Raw genomic sequence first — 17013 nt, 5'->3', positions numbered from 1 at the left:
TAGTCCCCTTCAGTTCTCTTCAGCATATGAAAGGCATGCTGAATTGGGTTAAAGGCTGAAAGGTACTTCTTGGCAAACTGTAACCTGGCCATGCTTTCTTTTGCTGCTAAACAGTGGTTTGCATCTTGCAGTGTAGCCTCTGTATTTCTGTTCATGAAGTCTGCGGACAGTGGTCAATGACAAATCCACGCCTGACTCCTGAGTGTTTCTGATCCGTTGGACAGGTGCTTGGGGATTCTTCTTTATTATGGAGAATTCTTCTGAAATCAGCTGTGGAGGTCTTCCTTGGCCTGTCAGTCCCTTTGCGATTAGCAAGATCACTTTCGTCTTAATTATGTTCCAAACACTTTTTTGCTAAGCCTAAGGCTAAACCCGTTTTATTCTTGTTTCTCAGTGTCATAAATGCTTCTTTGACTTTCACTGGCACAACTTTGGTCCTCAAGTCAAAAAACAGAAATAATAGTTTCCAAAGGTGATGGAAAGACTAGGTGCTGAGAGCTCTTTATACCTATGTAAGGAGGTAATTAAACACACCTGAGCAAGTACAAACTCTTGTGAAGCCATGTGACCCAAACATTCCGGTGTCCTGAAATGGGGGAACTGTGTATGAACACAGTTTCTACATGGGGAACCCAAAATGTATAAAAATACCCTAATAAAGTCTGAGAATGTTCACTTTAATCACATGTTAATTGTGATTCCAAATATATACTTGTGGCAAATCAGAGGCAAAACAAGACATTGTCTTTGTCCCAAATGTTATGGAGGGCACTGTATCTCAAGCTAAAACTAGGGTTACAGCAACTTACTAGTTAGTGGTCACAGTCAATTTTGTCATGGTTGAGTCTGGTTCTGAATTAAAATCATATCATCTAAGTTTTAAAACTTGGTTACCTTTTTTTCTGGTCTGGTCTGTTCTGCTTTTGTGTTTCAAATTTTCTTTGCTGTCGCTCACTCCTTTGCTGTAAAGTTAGCAGTCTTTCTTCTAACTATCTGAAGTTCAAATTTCACTGCCAAAACTAAGTACATCACCGCATGATAAAAATACATTACTATGGACAAAAACATTCACAGGCATGTTTCCCAGCAATCTTTGCATATCAGAAAAGAGAACAATGCTGATTACTGACTATACTGATACTGAAATAAAGCTACCACAAGTAGCTCACCACAAATCATTTAATTAATAGTGTGTGCAATAGGCTGCATTGAGCATATTTGACGTGTTCGGAGACGATTGTAATTTTTAAAATGTTAGTAGACCTAACCATGAACCCGAAATGTTCCTCACGGTTAGATTCTCAACATGTTCGTCACATTGACAGTATATAATAGCTAGACCACTAGTAGTGTTGATAGTAGTATATAATAGTGTAGACCACTTGCCAATTAAGACTTAGGCTTTGAAATTTTAACTTTCTGGCGTTGCGTTCAGGAAGTGAATATAGTTTCCCTTTATTTCAGTCATTTGAAGGAGAAGGGGGAACGCATGACCTTGGGGGAACTGATAATCCTAGGGGTTCACATACCTTTTTCCAACAAAGCATTTAATGTTGGACAATTTTGCTCAATAAATAAATTATAAAATAAATTATGTTTTGTGTTTCTTGTTGCACTGGGTGCACTTTATCAAGTTTTAGGATATGAAGATGTGAGCACATTTTAGATCAAATATATGCAGAACATTCTAAAGAGTTCAAAACAAACTGCACCACTGTATCTTATAAAGGAGAAATGACACATCACACACAGGCTGTACATATCATCGTCTGCATTATTAAATAAAAATGTTCCATCTTTTCATGAATTTGTCCTTTTCAATATCAAACAGAAAAAGTTAATTATAGGGAATAGAAAGAATACACTTACGTTGGTGGACATCTAACATGAACCCATGAAAATGGACCCTCTTTTTCCTTTCAGTTTCTACGCAAGTATAAAACATATCCATAACCATGGTCTTTCCTGTTCCTGAAAAAAAAAAAACACGTTTGTATTCAAAACTACATTTTAGACATCGAAGAAGACATGAACGTCTTAAAAATGAAACCAACATGAATAATGCTATTATAATAGGCTACATGTTTTTGTCATTTACGCAATAAAATACAAACATTTTTTTTCTTTTTCTACTACTGTATTTACCGTTATAACCACTGGGATATAACCATTGTTTTTGAGGCAATACAGTCGTTAGGCCGTTTGTCATGTGCTTCAGTAGCTTATAATCATTCAGTTCATGGATAGAAAATAATAATAGACAAATGAAAAAATAGTAGTAGTTATTTATTATTTATAAATTAATATATTTATTATTGTTTTTATAATATAGTTCAGAATAATGCTAATTTATTTGTATTTGATGAATGGATTATTGCTGTACATAGTTGTTTTTTGCGTGTTTAATTGGCTTCAGTATCATAAAAAATAAACTTTTTTTCTCTGAGCATATTTTCACCAGATATTCTGCTGATATTTCTATACAATATAAAGCAATGGCCTTTCATTTTGACATGGCTGTACAATGTGGTTACTCCATACAAACTATGTAGGATGATATACCTGAACTGATTTTGGAAATATACAAGTGAACGTACACTCGTTGATCAGTCTGGCCATTCTCCTCTGACGTCTCATTAACAAGGCATTTCTGTCTGCAGAACTGCTGCTCACTGGATTATTATTATTTTTTTGCATCATTCTTTGCAAACTCGAGAGAGTAGTGTGTTTTAAAATCCCAGGAGATCAGCGGTTTCTGAGATACTCAAACCACCCACAACCACCAACAATCATTCCATGGTCAGTCACTTAGATCACATTTTTTTCCCCATTCTGATGGTTGATGTGAACATTAACTGAAGCTCCTAACCCGTATCTACATGATTGTATGCATTACACTGCTGTCACACAATTGGCAGCATGATCGCATGAATAAGTGTAAAAAGTAAGAATCTTCCTAATCAAGCACTTGGTGAGTTTATTTTTCCCAGTAAGTGGGGAAAAAAATAAATAAAAGTATCATATAATGGGGCTCACCTCCTACACCCTATCAAATCAAGGCCTACACTTTTCTGATAGGGTCTTGCAAAAAAATTATGGGTTGCAGGAGGTTTTCTATTAGACAAACCTGTTTAATCTGTAAAATACAGAGAATAGTGAAGAAACGTAGAAAGAGGCAATTAGCTCATTTATTGTACTGAAAAAAATGTTTTCCCAAAGATCCAAGACCATTCTTCGAAACAAGTACTTTATTACTATTCAAACTCAATGAATGATTTGGTCCTACATAGTTCCATCACTACTTCGACTCATTACGCCTACATCCACTGTAACAAGAAGTCCTTTTTATCACATGGGCTTTTATTTATATTTTTATCATATCAGTCGTATCATCATTATTCAGACCAACTTACCAACATCACCGAAGATATAGAAGCCTTTCGGGGGCTTGGGCTTTGAGAAAAGCTGTAAAATAAAACAAAAACTAGAATAATTACTCATGGAAAAAAAAACATGCCCCTAACTCTTTGATTTATGGGGTCATTCAATGCCAATTCAACACACTTGGACCTTTAATTTGAGGGTATTTATATAATACTAATGCAATGTAGTATGATGTAATTATGCGTGTCTGTAATTTTGTGCTCTGTTGGAAAAGAGATTTCTAAATCTCAATGAGACTAACCTGGTTAAATAAATGTTAAATAAAAAAATAAAAAAAGTCCTCTGCAGAACTCTTGCCATAATGAAGAAAAATCACCCATCCGACAGATCAGAAACACTCTTCAGGAGTTCAGGAGGTAGGCGTGGATGTGTTAGTGACTATCCTCCACAGAAGACTTCAAACCAGTCAACAGATGCTACCGTAAATCCTCAAATTGTGTCCGGGGTCTTTTATTTACTTAGGCTGCACAAAGCACAGGCCTTTATTTGGGGCAGGCTTGTATTCGAGGCAGGCCTTTATTTCTTATCAGGCTTCTGTTGTAGAATTTTATTCTTAGAAATAAAGTAAAAGGCTACACTTAAAGTGGGCCAACACTGTTCGACACTTCCTGTAACCGTTCAGAAATCAATTAGTGTAGGCTAATCAGGAAACACCGTTTGGTAAGTCATAGTGTCAGTTTAACAGACTTAGTTTATTGCAAATATTCTCAAACACAATAAATCACATGCAAGTCCAGAATCCATAAAATAACAACTTGCCAGACACGCTTTCATGAACAATAACAAATTAGCGTAGATAACAGCAAGTTAAGGATCTTTTTTTCCTAAAGTGCGTTTTATTGTGAGATATGCGTTTCGTTTGGAGCAGCATACCGGCTATCAAAACATTTTCGCCTTGGTTTGGGATTTAATTTACTTTTGGACTGTTTGATTCTATTGCTAAATGTTGGGACTGATGGGCACTGAAATATGGCGGGTATTTGAATTTGAATTTGAATTTATTTGTTTATAATGTCGTGGACAGTCCCCATTAATTAACTGTAAACAGTAAATGGAGCAGCTTTAGCCTACATGACTAATTTCCAGCTGTAGTCCCCGGCCAGTTGACAATGGGCTCCCTAAAATACATTAGTTAAAAAATAATAATAAAATGACAGTTGCAGCAAGCACAAACAAATGGAGCAAAACATACAAACATATCAAGCACAATTGGAGCAAGCACAAACATGCGGGGAGACAAGACATGCAAGCACAAATGGCAGCAACATCAATGCAGTACATGAGATAAAACAGTACAAGGGGACAAGGGAAGAGCAAATAGTCATAGCAGACATACAGACACAGCAACATACAGATATAATAGCATACAGACATAGTAGCATACAGACACAGCAGCATACAGGCACAGTAGCATCCAGACATTGAAACACACACAGACATATGCAGGTGGGTAGCAAAGATGGAGGTGTACATAACACACGTCACATCTGACAGAGATTAATGTATGCAGTTGTAGTTATCGCAAAGCCATATTTTAAGGTGTGTTGTAAAGGTGGAGTATGTATGTATATTTTTTATGTAGGTAGGTATTGAGTTCCAGTTTTGTATTGCTATAACAGAGAATGATAATTGACCAAATGTACTTTTCCTAAATGGGACTAAGAAGTCGCCTCGTGTGGTGCTTCTGGTGATCTGACTGGTATTGTTACATTGGATTATGAATGAGTTAAGAGGAGGAGGAGCAGTGTTATGCAAGACTTTGTAGACCAGGCAGATGTTTTTGTATTTGATCACATCTTCCCAGCTCAGAAGTTTACGGTTATTTAGGATGATACAATGATGAGAGCTGTTAGGCTTCTGGTCCAGGACTTTAAGGGTTTGCTTGTAGAGAATTGCTAGTGGTTTGAGTGACGAGCTGTTAGTTTGTCCCCAACTTGTCAAACAGTATGTCAGATGTGACATAATCATGGCGTTCATGTATAATTTGGCAGCATTAAAAGGCATTACATTTCTGATGTATTTAAAATTAGTTAGGCTAAACTTGACTCTTTGGCATACTTTCTTAATGTGTGCTTTGAATGACAGATTGGAGTCAATAATGATACCCAGATATTTAAATTGTGGCACAATGCTAATATTTTTACCTGAGATTGATATATTGGACACGGTGTTACATTGTCTTTTAGTGAAAAACATTCCTACAGTTTTATTTACGTTAAGTTGAAGGCATGAACGGTTCAGCCAATTTGTGATCTGATCCATAGCTGTGATGAGTTTGGCAGCAGCCAGATGTTTGGTCTTGGCATGCACATATATTACAGTGTCATCTGCATATAATTGTGTTTCAACATCAGGGCAGACAGATGGCAGATCATTAATATATAGGCTAAACAGAAGCGGGCCAAGTATTGATCCTTGAGGTACACCGGTGCATAGGTTAAGAGCTGATGAACGGTGGTTGTTCACAGAAACATGTTGGCTTCTACCAGTTAGGTATGACTCAATCCATTTGAGTGCTAACGAGGAGAAGTTAAAAGCAGACAGTTTGGCAATAAGGACCTTATGGTTGACTGTGTCGAAAGCTTTGCGAAGGTCTAAGAACACAGCACCGACAACACCTCCTTTGTCGACCATTGCGCGGACCTTTTCTAAGAAGAAACAGTTAGCTGTTTCAGTGGAGTGATGGGCCCTGAAGCCAAACTGCATGGGATCGAGATTAAATGGACCATTATTTAAGAAAGAAACAAGCTGCTCTGATACCCACTTCTCAGCAACCTTGGAAATCACAGGTAAAATGCTGATTGGGCGATAGTTGCATATGTTCTGGGGATCATCTGACTTGAATATGGGAGATACAATTGCAGTCTTCCAGGTACTTGGGAATGTCCCCTGTAATACTGACAGGTTAATAGTTTGTGTGATAGGGGGGACTATGTATTCTTTCAGAGATTTAAGCATTATAGAATCCATACCATATATATCCTTCGCCGTTGAGGTTCTAAGAGAATTAATGATTGCTTGAGTCTTAAGTTCAGAGATGGGTTGAATGCTGAAGGAAGGCTTGCTTTCGTCAACCTTAATAATATTTTCTGTTGTTAAGGGGAAATTCTGTGCGATTTTGGCTACAGAATTGATAAAATATTCATTAAAGGCTACAGCTATTTGTGCTGGGTCTTGCATTAGCTTACCATTCAGTTTCAGCTCTAACTGGTTCCTAGGCCTGTGGTTGATCCCCATTACATTCTTAATCTGTTCCCAGATCAGCTTTGTGTTACCCTTTGCCTCATTGATAATTGTTATAAAAAAGTTGGCTTTGGCCTTTCTGATTGCTTTGGTTACTTTGTTACGTAATGAGGTGAACCTCTGCCTATCACTATTTAATTTAGTCTTCAGAGCTCTTTTCAATGCAGAGTCTCTTTCCTTCATCAGGTTAAATATTTCACTATTGAGCCAAGGAAGTGCATTATTTTTTTTCTTTCCTTTCACTTTTCTAGTGAACTCCTCAACTAAACTATGTAACCTGGTTGTAAGCGTTTTGCAATCTGCTTCTACGTTGCTCCCAGTAAGTATATTTTTCCAATCAGTCTGCTGAACTGCTCTTTCAAAATTGACCATTTCATTTTTTGGGATCCTAAGTTGCTCCACAGGTTTATGAGAATCATGAAAGCGCTTCTTTGTGAGTTTTCTTGACATTAATGTCAAATTATGGTCGGACAGTCCAGTAATAAAATTGAATGTCTTAACAATTCTTTCAGGCTTGTTGCTGAATATTAAGTCTATCTGTGTCTGGGAGGATGCAGTTATTCTAGTTGGTCCTTCCATCAGTTGCGTAAAATCCAAACTATCTGTGACCTGCTTAAGGGCTTTCCTATTAGTCTTATCTAGCCAGTTACAATTCAGATCACCAAGTAGTATTACCTCAGTTTTAAAATCACATGCTTGAAGCAGCTTTTTAAATGTGATGTAAAAATCATTATTGGAAGAAGGTGGACGATATACAACGATGAGCACAAAGGACATTTCAGGTGAGAGCATTATATTCAGTCCAATACATTCTAAATCATGATTAAAAGGCCAGCATATTTGATGACAGTTGATATGGTCTTTGATATAGATCATGACCCCACCCCCCTCTTCCCTTAGATCTGTCCTGTCTAAAGGTGTTATAGCCTGGTACATGTAATGCAGCAGACGGAGAGTTGCTATGTAACCACGACTATGACAGGCATAGAAAATCTAAGTTAGAGTTACTAAGAAGATGATGCACTTGTTCAGCCTTTGGGGTGAGGCTACGGATGTTAATATGTCCTCCAAAAATACCCCTGGGTTTGAGCCGTGGGTCCCAGATCACCTGAGAGTGATTAACAGTTTTAAAAAAGTTCAGTCTGCGATGTTTTTTAAAAACAGGGTTAATGTCGCTTCTGTAAGCACTGTGGGCCGTACAGAACGGATCGCGACTCTCCGCGACAGGTACGCCGGTGGCTGCCGCTCCCGCACTCCGCCCGAAGTCGCCCTTGCGTCTGGTACCGAACCCCGCCACACCAACTCCTTCTCCCAATACGCCACACTCGGTCCGCCTGGCATCGTCTCCCCGGACCGTCGACGCAGCCCCCGGACAGCAAAGAGGTGGAGACGGATCAGTAAGGATGCCACAGGTAAGACCAGCAGGTTCACTGTTTACCATGCTTACCTGAGAGAAGGTATTATTGCTCTCCAGTAGATCCGCCAGGTTGTTGACTTCCTCATTCGCATTAACGGGACCAGGACACTGATGAATATCTCCAGATAAAAGCAGGCAAATGGCTATGATAAGCTTGCATGTGTCTAAATTTCTTTCGATTGTTTTGGATTTGTATCTGACGCGGTTGAGCCCAAGATGACACGCAAAAGTACTCTTCAAAACGGCTTTGCCAAATCCAAAATGTTTGACGTTCATTCCGATCAAAACTTCACCTTCTGATTGTGTTTTACAAGCATTTAAAAACCCGCAATTAAAATTATGGGGGGTAAAACCAAAAAGACCTGTAAAGTTTAAAAACATCACAAAAGTGAGAAGGGCTGCTGACGCACCAACCCTGCCCGACGCCATGCTTGATGGTTCAAGTTTCATGTAGTTGAAAGAGTGTTGGGATTTCCACCCGTCTGTTTATTGCGAGGTAAGGCAGCCGCTTTCATTCATTCATTGAACGTGCGCTGTGCTGTAAATACATGGAAACCTTATTACGAAGCCAAGTAGCCTAAATTGAGTTAATTTTTAATTTTGCCTGATTTACTTTTTATTAAATTCGTAGGCTGGAATGCCTCGCGGCAACAATTGTGTTTAAATGTATACTGCTTCAGCCTTTGGCAAGCTACTTAGAAGCGGGCGGCAAGGGACTGGTAGCTTGAGAGCAACGTGTTGGAGACCCATGGTGTAGGACAACGACTTTTCATTGGCAACAGTATTAAACCAACCAACAATATAAAATATTAAGAAGAGCTCTTTTATTTCATTGAGTTAAATCGAAACAATGTCTTCTAGTGCTCATGGACTGATAGCCCTACTGGTAGGCAATATTACCCCGGCTTGTATTTGGGGGCCGGCCTTTATTTGTCCGAATCGGCCACGCCCCCGGCTATTATCTGAGGCCCGGCTTGAAATAGAATCCCGGACACAATTTGAGGATTTACTGTATACTGCAAACCACTAGTTTCCTGCAAAAACTGGAAAAGTTCTGGAAAAAGCGCTTGTGGACAGATGAGAAAAAGAGTGACTTGTATCAGAGTGATGGCAAGAGAAAAGTATGGAGGGTAAAAGTAACTGCCAAAGAACCAAAGCACCCCATTGCTGCCCAAATTGCACTCCAGACAAGCAATCACTGAAACTCTGTATACTATTGCTTATCCAAGCAAAGAATACATCTAGTTAAAAAACGATACCAGTTCGTTATTGATCGCAACAAGCAAATTAGCAACGATAGGAAGGGATTTACAATGGTCTTACGCAAAAATCTTACCTATTGTAACTTGAAATATAAACCATACAGAAATAAAGTGAGATTTACTAATATTTTAACTTAAATAATTGGTTTACAAATACGCATAATTGTTTCACAAATAGGCCATGTTGTTGCACTCACAATCTCCACCAAAGCAACAAAGAAACAAACATCAAAACATTTCAATTTAACATGCCTTATTACTCAGCCCCTTATACCACTTTCACACAGAAGTAACAACCCGGAATGTCCTGTGTTTGCGGTTGTTGTAAAAGGGTATAATTTGAAATCAGTTCTTCAGTCATTCTTTACTTCAAGAAAATCATTTTGCAGCTTGTATTTTTAACACTGGGCTAAGTTTCAAGAACCTGTAACCCAAATACAGCAGATGCCTAGATCTGTTTAATATAACATAAAAATAACTCGAAAGTTAAATAGTTAAGTCACGCATAACGATTATTTAATTTCTTTTAATTCAAGACTTCATTTATTTTATCGGACTACGTTAGTCCTGTAACACTTCAGTCAGCAGACATTGCTGAATACTTGAAGGTCAGGGTCATTGTGACGTCAAGTTGTTGCGAGCCAGTTCCTAGTTGCATAAAACATCTGAAGTGTAATTTCCCCTTCAGGTTTCCCATAAGTTTCCCTTAAATGTAAATGATTTAACGTTCTCTGCAGCAAACACACTCTTGATCAGTTTGTTGCACACTTGCCACAAGAACACCAAAGTTCAGATGCCTGTTCTATGCGATCCTTGTGAGCTAACGATTGAGCTGGAGGTCCATAAAGTCATAATCTGAATAGTCGCTTTTTCCACCTGAGCACACTAAATGGTGATAATCCCTCTTCAGTGGTTCATACAAATAACCGGTTGAAGTTTCGGAATCATTTTCACCACTCATAATGATACCTAGATTGAAAAAAACATTTTGCTTATATACTCCACTATTGGGGGTGACATGGCTCAGGCAGTAAGAGCAGTCGTCTGGCTGTCGGAGGGTTGCCGGTTCGATCCCCCGCCCGGGCTGTGTCGAAGTGTCCCTGAGCAAGACACCTAACCCCCAAATGCTTCTGACGAGCTGGTCGGCGCCTTGCATGGCAGCCAAACGCCGTTGGTGTATGATTGTGTGTATGAATGGGTGAATGAGAAGCATCAATTTTACAGCGCTTTGGATAAAGGCGCTATATAAATTCCAACCATTTACCACTTACCATTTACTATTTACATTGGATTTAGCAGTTTCCGGTTTGAGCCGTCAACAAATTGACATCACAGTGCCCACGCCATTTTGAATCCCCATCCAAGCGATGCTTGACATGGTTAAATAACTTTAAACACTTAAAGCTATGCATTGTGTGTAAACAATGTCTCCGGATCACTTCAATGTTCTAAATAGGCCTTTGTGCGTAATCACTGCATTCTATAAGTGTAATCCTCCGCTGAAATCATGTTGCATATCTCACCTCCCACAATTGGCAGCATGTGTGGGTGTGCATTTTTTATTTTTGACACTCCTTGTTCTTAAATGTAGTCTAGCCTATATCAATCAAACCATCAAACAATTCGCTGAATAATCAAGACCACTATGTAACCTATAATGATTAAGATATAACCATGACAAAGAGATAACAGTGCCTATATTGGTTCATTAGGCTACCTTTTGCTTCCAAAGTAAAGGTGCGGCGTTGGGAAAGACTGATCAAGACCTGTCTTTACTTGACGGTGAACTAGAGATAAAATGCATTTGGGAAACCGATTTTAATAGGCATTTAGGTTAGTGTTAAAAGGCTCATTTGAAGCATGCTGAAGACTTGAGGCTGGGTGTCAGTTTTAGAAAATATTGGCTAAGGTTACAGAGCAGTGGGTACATTTAGGAAAATCTCAGTAAACTGAAAAGCTGGCAGTAATCAATGTAAAAATCTATTAAATTCACACATGAGCAGACCTTGGAAATTATTAAAACAATGTGAATCTCTTTAGTTCCCTAGTAAGTTAAGAGTGATCAGCTCACAGCAAAGAACCTCCTTAAGATACCGCAAGCAGCCGCCCTCTCTGTCAGCACATACAAATGCATGCGGTTTCTATTTCTATAATCGCAGCCTATAATCGCTATAAGAGTAGTCGCCTCATAGTCAATTATTTTTCATTTAAACTATATTGAGAGTAAATATCATAACATAAAATGCATAGCCTATCCATAAACTTTCTGAATAGCCTATGACTTGAAATGTATTCAATTAAAATGAACATGATAATGTCATGACAACTTGACTAGGCTATTTTTAGTCCCAATAAATGCCACTAACCCCTTAAGTTTCGCCCCTTTTCTTGACACAAGCTTAAAAATTACATACCCAAAATAAAATGGTTACTATTCTTGAACCCTTTTGACCCTTTTGACATAATCCTGGTCTCTGTTGAAAGGTAACCCGTTGTGGTTTGAAATACTGAAAGTTACAGAAGCTCAAACACAGTAAGAGTGGAACCTTTTTTTGTCACTGAAAAGATTTTCTGTTTTTGAGTGGATACAAATTATTGTAGCTGGTGCACTTAGAAACACAATGGAGCCAAGTCACAACACTGGACAAATCCCCTTTAAAATTCGAGGACAATATCACCAAAAATGAGCATTCTGCATTGTTTTTTCTAATCTTTGTCTAGGTAGTTTTCCAAAAAGGACATTTGGAGATTCCAAAAGGACACAGAAACTAAATTATATTATGGGTCTCATGAGGTGTAAAATACTGTATTTTGCTACCTTAACTATATAATACCCTTTATTCTGGGGGGGGGGAAAATGTTTGCACTTCCACCCGCCTGTCACTCTCTCCTATCTCTCTGTCCCAAACTCCATCTCCTTGCAGCTATTCTCAGACAGCAACAGGTTGAGAAGATCATTAAAAAAAAGAATAGCAATAATCACAATAATACCATATTGGATACTAATATATTCATTGAAGTCTACTGATTGAAGTCTTTGTCAAATACCCAACCACCATCAACAAGTCAAACATATTCCATAATTTCACATTCCATTTATTATTCAAAAGCAGGCTGGCTCCTTATTTATAAGCATACTGAATAATAAGATTATTACAATAGTATCGTGATGTGATTAGCTTAAATGCTTTTTAGTCGTCACTTCTCTAACATTCCCATAGTCTTTGATGAGCTAAAGCTATACTGAATTTTCTTAAACACGGATGGGGGTAACGCATATATTGTTCGTAATGATGTTCCAGTGTGTTTTGGCAAAGCCTATTGTTTGGCCTATGTCTCGGACTGTTTTTTTCTGACCACCTGAACTCAATAATATACACACACCAAGCACTTTATTATTATTTTTACTTCATTACACCTACTAATTCATGCGATTATCTAATCAGCCAATTGTGTGACAGCAGTGCAATGCATACAATTGTGTAGATACGGGTCAGGAGCTTCAGTTTATGTTCACATCAACCATCAAAATTTTGAAAAATTCTGATCCAAATGAAATCTTTCACCGTGGAATTATTGTTGGTGGCAGACAGGGGGGTTTGAGCATCTCAAACTGCTGATCTCCTGGGATTTTCATGCACACTAGTCTCTAGAGTTTGCAAAGAATGGTGCAAATTGTTTTTTAATTAATTCAAAATCCAGTGAGCAGCAGTTCTGCAGACAGAAACGCCTTGTTAATGAGAAATGTCAGAGGAGAATGGCCAGACTGGTCAAAGCTGATAGGAAGGTGACAGTAACGCAAATAACCACACATTACAACAGTGGTAAGCAGAAAAGCATCTCTGAACACACAAGTGGATAGGCTACAGCAGTAGAAGTCTAAAAAATAAGTCTAATAAACACCTAATAAAGTGCTCACTGAGTGTATTTTTTAATATAGTTTTTAGTGTTTGCAATACCCATCTATTGCACATGTATATTCTGTACAAAATATATATATATACACACACACTTTATTTTTACATATTCTATGTCCTGTACCCATATTTATGACAAGAATCACACTTACATCATTGTACATACTGTATATTCATATTTATCCTATTTATTATTTTTGTTAGACATTGCACCTTATGTACTATCTTGCACTTCTGGTTTGATGCTAAACTGTATTTCATTGTCATAGTGCTTGTACTTTGACAATAAAGTTGAATCTAATCTAATCAAAAATTGCTGGATAATTTGCATGATGCTTCATATGACCTTTTTCCATATTATCTATCAATAGCACAAACACAGAATTTATGCTAATTTGCAAATTAATTGTGCAATTACTAAACATTCATTAGAGGCTAGGACTTAGAAATTTGTCAGATAGGGAAAAAGGGATAAAACAGAACAGAAAGAATATTGGTCCACACTTTGTACGGACAGTCTGGAGCATGCGGACATTTTCAGGATTCAATTTTATAAATCTCAATGTTGTTCATGCACAGGTAAGAATTACGGCCAAATCTGGTCGTACAACCAAGTTATGCAAATTGCAGTGTAAAACTAAAGAAATTAATCACAGTTCAGTAAAATGTTCGCATTTGCTGAAAGCCTCAAAGGACAGGAAATTAAATTGATCAGTCCTAACGCTAATATCAGCCTGCTCCATTATGGTATCAACACAAATCTTATACTACAGGGCTGAAGCATGTTGTGAATTTTGTAGAACAAAACCTTCCCATTTATATACAGTTATTTGCATAGCATTAACTTGGCAGGATATTATTTTGATAAATTCAACAAATGCAAAATTGTATATATTATACAAAATTATAACATTTATTCCTACAGTGAGAATCAAAGTGGTTTGTGGGTGAGACCATCTGACTTGGTTTAATTGGTCAATTACATTTGGACAAATATAAATAATTATTTAAAGACCCATATACGCCAATACTGAAGGCTATATAGTTACGTACAGTCCCCTGTATTGGAAGAGCAAGGCCAATTCCAATTTGTTTTTGCAATACACTGAATAGATTTGGGGTTGAGATAAAAAGATGAACACAAGACAAGAGTTCAGAATTTCAGCTTTTATTCCCTGGTATTTACACCTAGATGTGCTAAACAACTTGGAATGTGTGGTATCCTACACCGAGCCGGCGAGTCTTGCACTGTGCTTCACTCAGTCTTTATTTTTCTTCTTCTCCCAACATACTTGTACATAACACAACCGTGTCCTCTAGCGCCCTCAGGCTGTCTCTCACTGCGACAACACCACACATTTCAATTTTTCTTGAAGGAATTACTTGTGAACCAGTGAAAATGAAGCTTTTTGCTTGAAACCACATCCTGTTATAGTAACAAGTGTAAGGTAATTTGGCATCAGAAAGAAATAACCTGAAAAAACAAAATGAATAAATGAACAACCATACTTGAAATGACACATTCACATATGCTATTCATGTAGCATGAGGTTCTGTTATTATTTTAAGTCAGTCCTCAGAACAGTATAAAATGTAACATTCTTTTTTTCTTCTTCACATAACAGTATCCGTACCTGTTAATTTCAGTTAGGACAGTATTCTCAGTCCATCGATCGTGTTTATTTTCTCTTTACCTTACAAAACCTGTCAAACAACGAGGTGGGTTTCTGTCTCTAAGGGTCCGTCTTGGGCCTGGTTCATCTGCATTATGAAGCACGTTCTCAACCAGAGTGAGCCCATCAAGTACAGTCCCATTGTCCTTACCGCTGCCTGCTGGGGCCTTCTTTGGAGAGTTTTGATGCACTCCACCTCCGACCATCACTGAGCAGGCAAGTACTCGGTCCCGCTGACTGTCAGAGGTTGTGTGAATCTGGATGATCCCTTATGAACATGCTCAGGTCTCTGGACATGTTCATCATTCACTTGGAACGTGGGCACTTTTGCCGCTGTCTGTCGGTGTACTCCTTGCTCCTCTGTTGCTGGTGTCTCAGTCTCTTCCACTTGCTTGTGCGATTTAGTTGTGTGACAGGAAGGACATTCAGCTGTGTGTGCATCTTCCTATTCCTCAGCAACTCTGGCATGTGGTGTAGCACTGTAGCTCTCGGATAGTAGACACTGGAGCGCAGGTGCTTTATTTCTCTCACAGAAAGTTGCCGAATGCATGGGAGGCAAACTGATATCCGTTGTCAGAGACCAGGTAGGAAGGATTTCCTTCATTACTGAACACTGAAGCTAAAAATGGAATAACCACCTCTGCAGTGACAGTACTGACAAATGCCACTTCTGGCCACTTAATGTAATAGTCACGAAGTGTGACGGCATAAAGGCAGTCCCATGTGGCACACTCAAAGGGACCAGTTACCTCAATGGCCAACTTTCCCCATGGTCCACACATGGTTCGACTGTAAAATACTTTCTTTCAGGAGGGCAAAGTGTCCTTGACGTAAACTACCAAATTTTTAGGTGAGCAAAAGTATTGGAACAGAGAGTATTTAAGTAAAAGAAAGTAAATAACACTTAATATTTGGTAGCATATCCCCTGCTTGCAATAACTGCATCAAGCCTACAACCCATTGACATCACCAAACTGTTACATTCTTCTTTTGATTTCCCTTCAATCTCCTCATCAGGACGTGAACTGCATGGTCAATTGGGTTAAGGTCTGGTGATTGATGTGGCCAGACTAAAACCTTGCACCTTTTCTCCCTAATGGGAGTCCTTTCTTGTGTTGGCAGCGTGTTTTGGGTCATTTTCTAGCTGCATGATGAAGTTACTCCAAATTAGTTTGGACGCATTTCTCCATAAGTACAGAATGTTTTTGTAGACTTCAGAATTAATCTTGCTCCAACCTCATGAGTTACATCATCAATAAAGATTACTGAACCAGAAGCAGTAACACTTCATCCACCATGCTTCACAGATGAGCATAAGTCTTCTGGGATCTGATAGATATGTCTTGGATCATGAGCAGATTCCTTCTTTCTCCACACTTTGGTAGAAGTTAATATTGGTCTCATCAGTCCATAAAACTTTGTTCCAGAACCTTTGTGGCTCAACTCTGTACTTCTTTGCAAATTGTAATCTCACCTTCCGATTCTTACTACTGATGAGTGGTTTGCATCTTGTGGTATAGCCTCTATATTGCTGCTCTCGGAGTGTTCTTTGAAAGGTTGATTGAGATACCTTCACCCCTGCCCTGTGAAGATTGTTTGTGATGTCACTGGCTGACGTTTTCGCGTTTTTCTTTCCTTGGTCCACCTGTTCGATGTCTTTTGCCAGTGGCTTCTTTCCTTTTCATGGCATTTCAAGTTGTTGCTCAAGCTATCCGCAATGCTTGTGCAACGGCTCTGATCAACTTCCCCATTACTAAGCTTCAAAATGGCTTGCTTTTCTCCCAAAGACAACTCTCTGGTCTTCATGTTGGTTTATCTTTTCTAACAGAAATGTAGTCTTCACAGGCAAAGCCAAGGCTAAAACCAAGAGTAGACATTCAGAATTATTTAACCAATCAATCTAACAGGACACATCTTGGCAACAAGAAACACCTGTTGGTCACATGTTCCAATGCTTTTGCTCATCTATAAATTTGGTGGTCTGATACAAAAGGTGTTATGTTTTAAGTTGTTTAACCAATTTAGATTAAATTCCTGGAAATAAAAGCTGAAATTCA

The 17013-nt window shown here is 38.4% G+C and overlaps 1 protein-coding gene across 4 annotated transcripts in view; it reads right to left on the bottom strand.

Moving 5' to 3' along the window:
* The window catches only part of afg1la (AFG1 like ATPase a), a 41349-nt gene that overhangs the window by 19006 nt on the left and 5330 nt on the right, over positions 1-17013 (bottom strand). For 3 of the 4 annotated variants that reach the window (XM_061258484.1, XM_061258477.1, XM_061258493.1), the window contains 2 exons: positions 3414-3465; positions 1870-1971 (listed from right to left, as the gene is read on the bottom strand). In XM_061258484.1, the coding sequence (XP_061114468.1) occupies positions 1870-1971; positions 3414-3465 (154 nt within the window). The remainder of the gene's footprint in view (positions 1-1869; positions 1972-3413; positions 3466-17013) is intronic. The other variant, XM_061258501.1, reaches the window with a different exon arrangement.

The sequence above is a fragment of the Conger conger genome, chromosome 1 (assembly GCF_963514075.1).
Source record: "Conger conger chromosome 1, fConCon1.1, whole genome shotgun sequence".
Taxonomy (NCBI): domain Eukaryota; kingdom Metazoa; phylum Chordata; class Actinopteri; order Anguilliformes; family Congridae; genus Conger; species Conger conger.
Note: the sequence above shows the minus strand (reverse complement) of the source record. Positions and strands in the feature narration are given on the sequence as shown.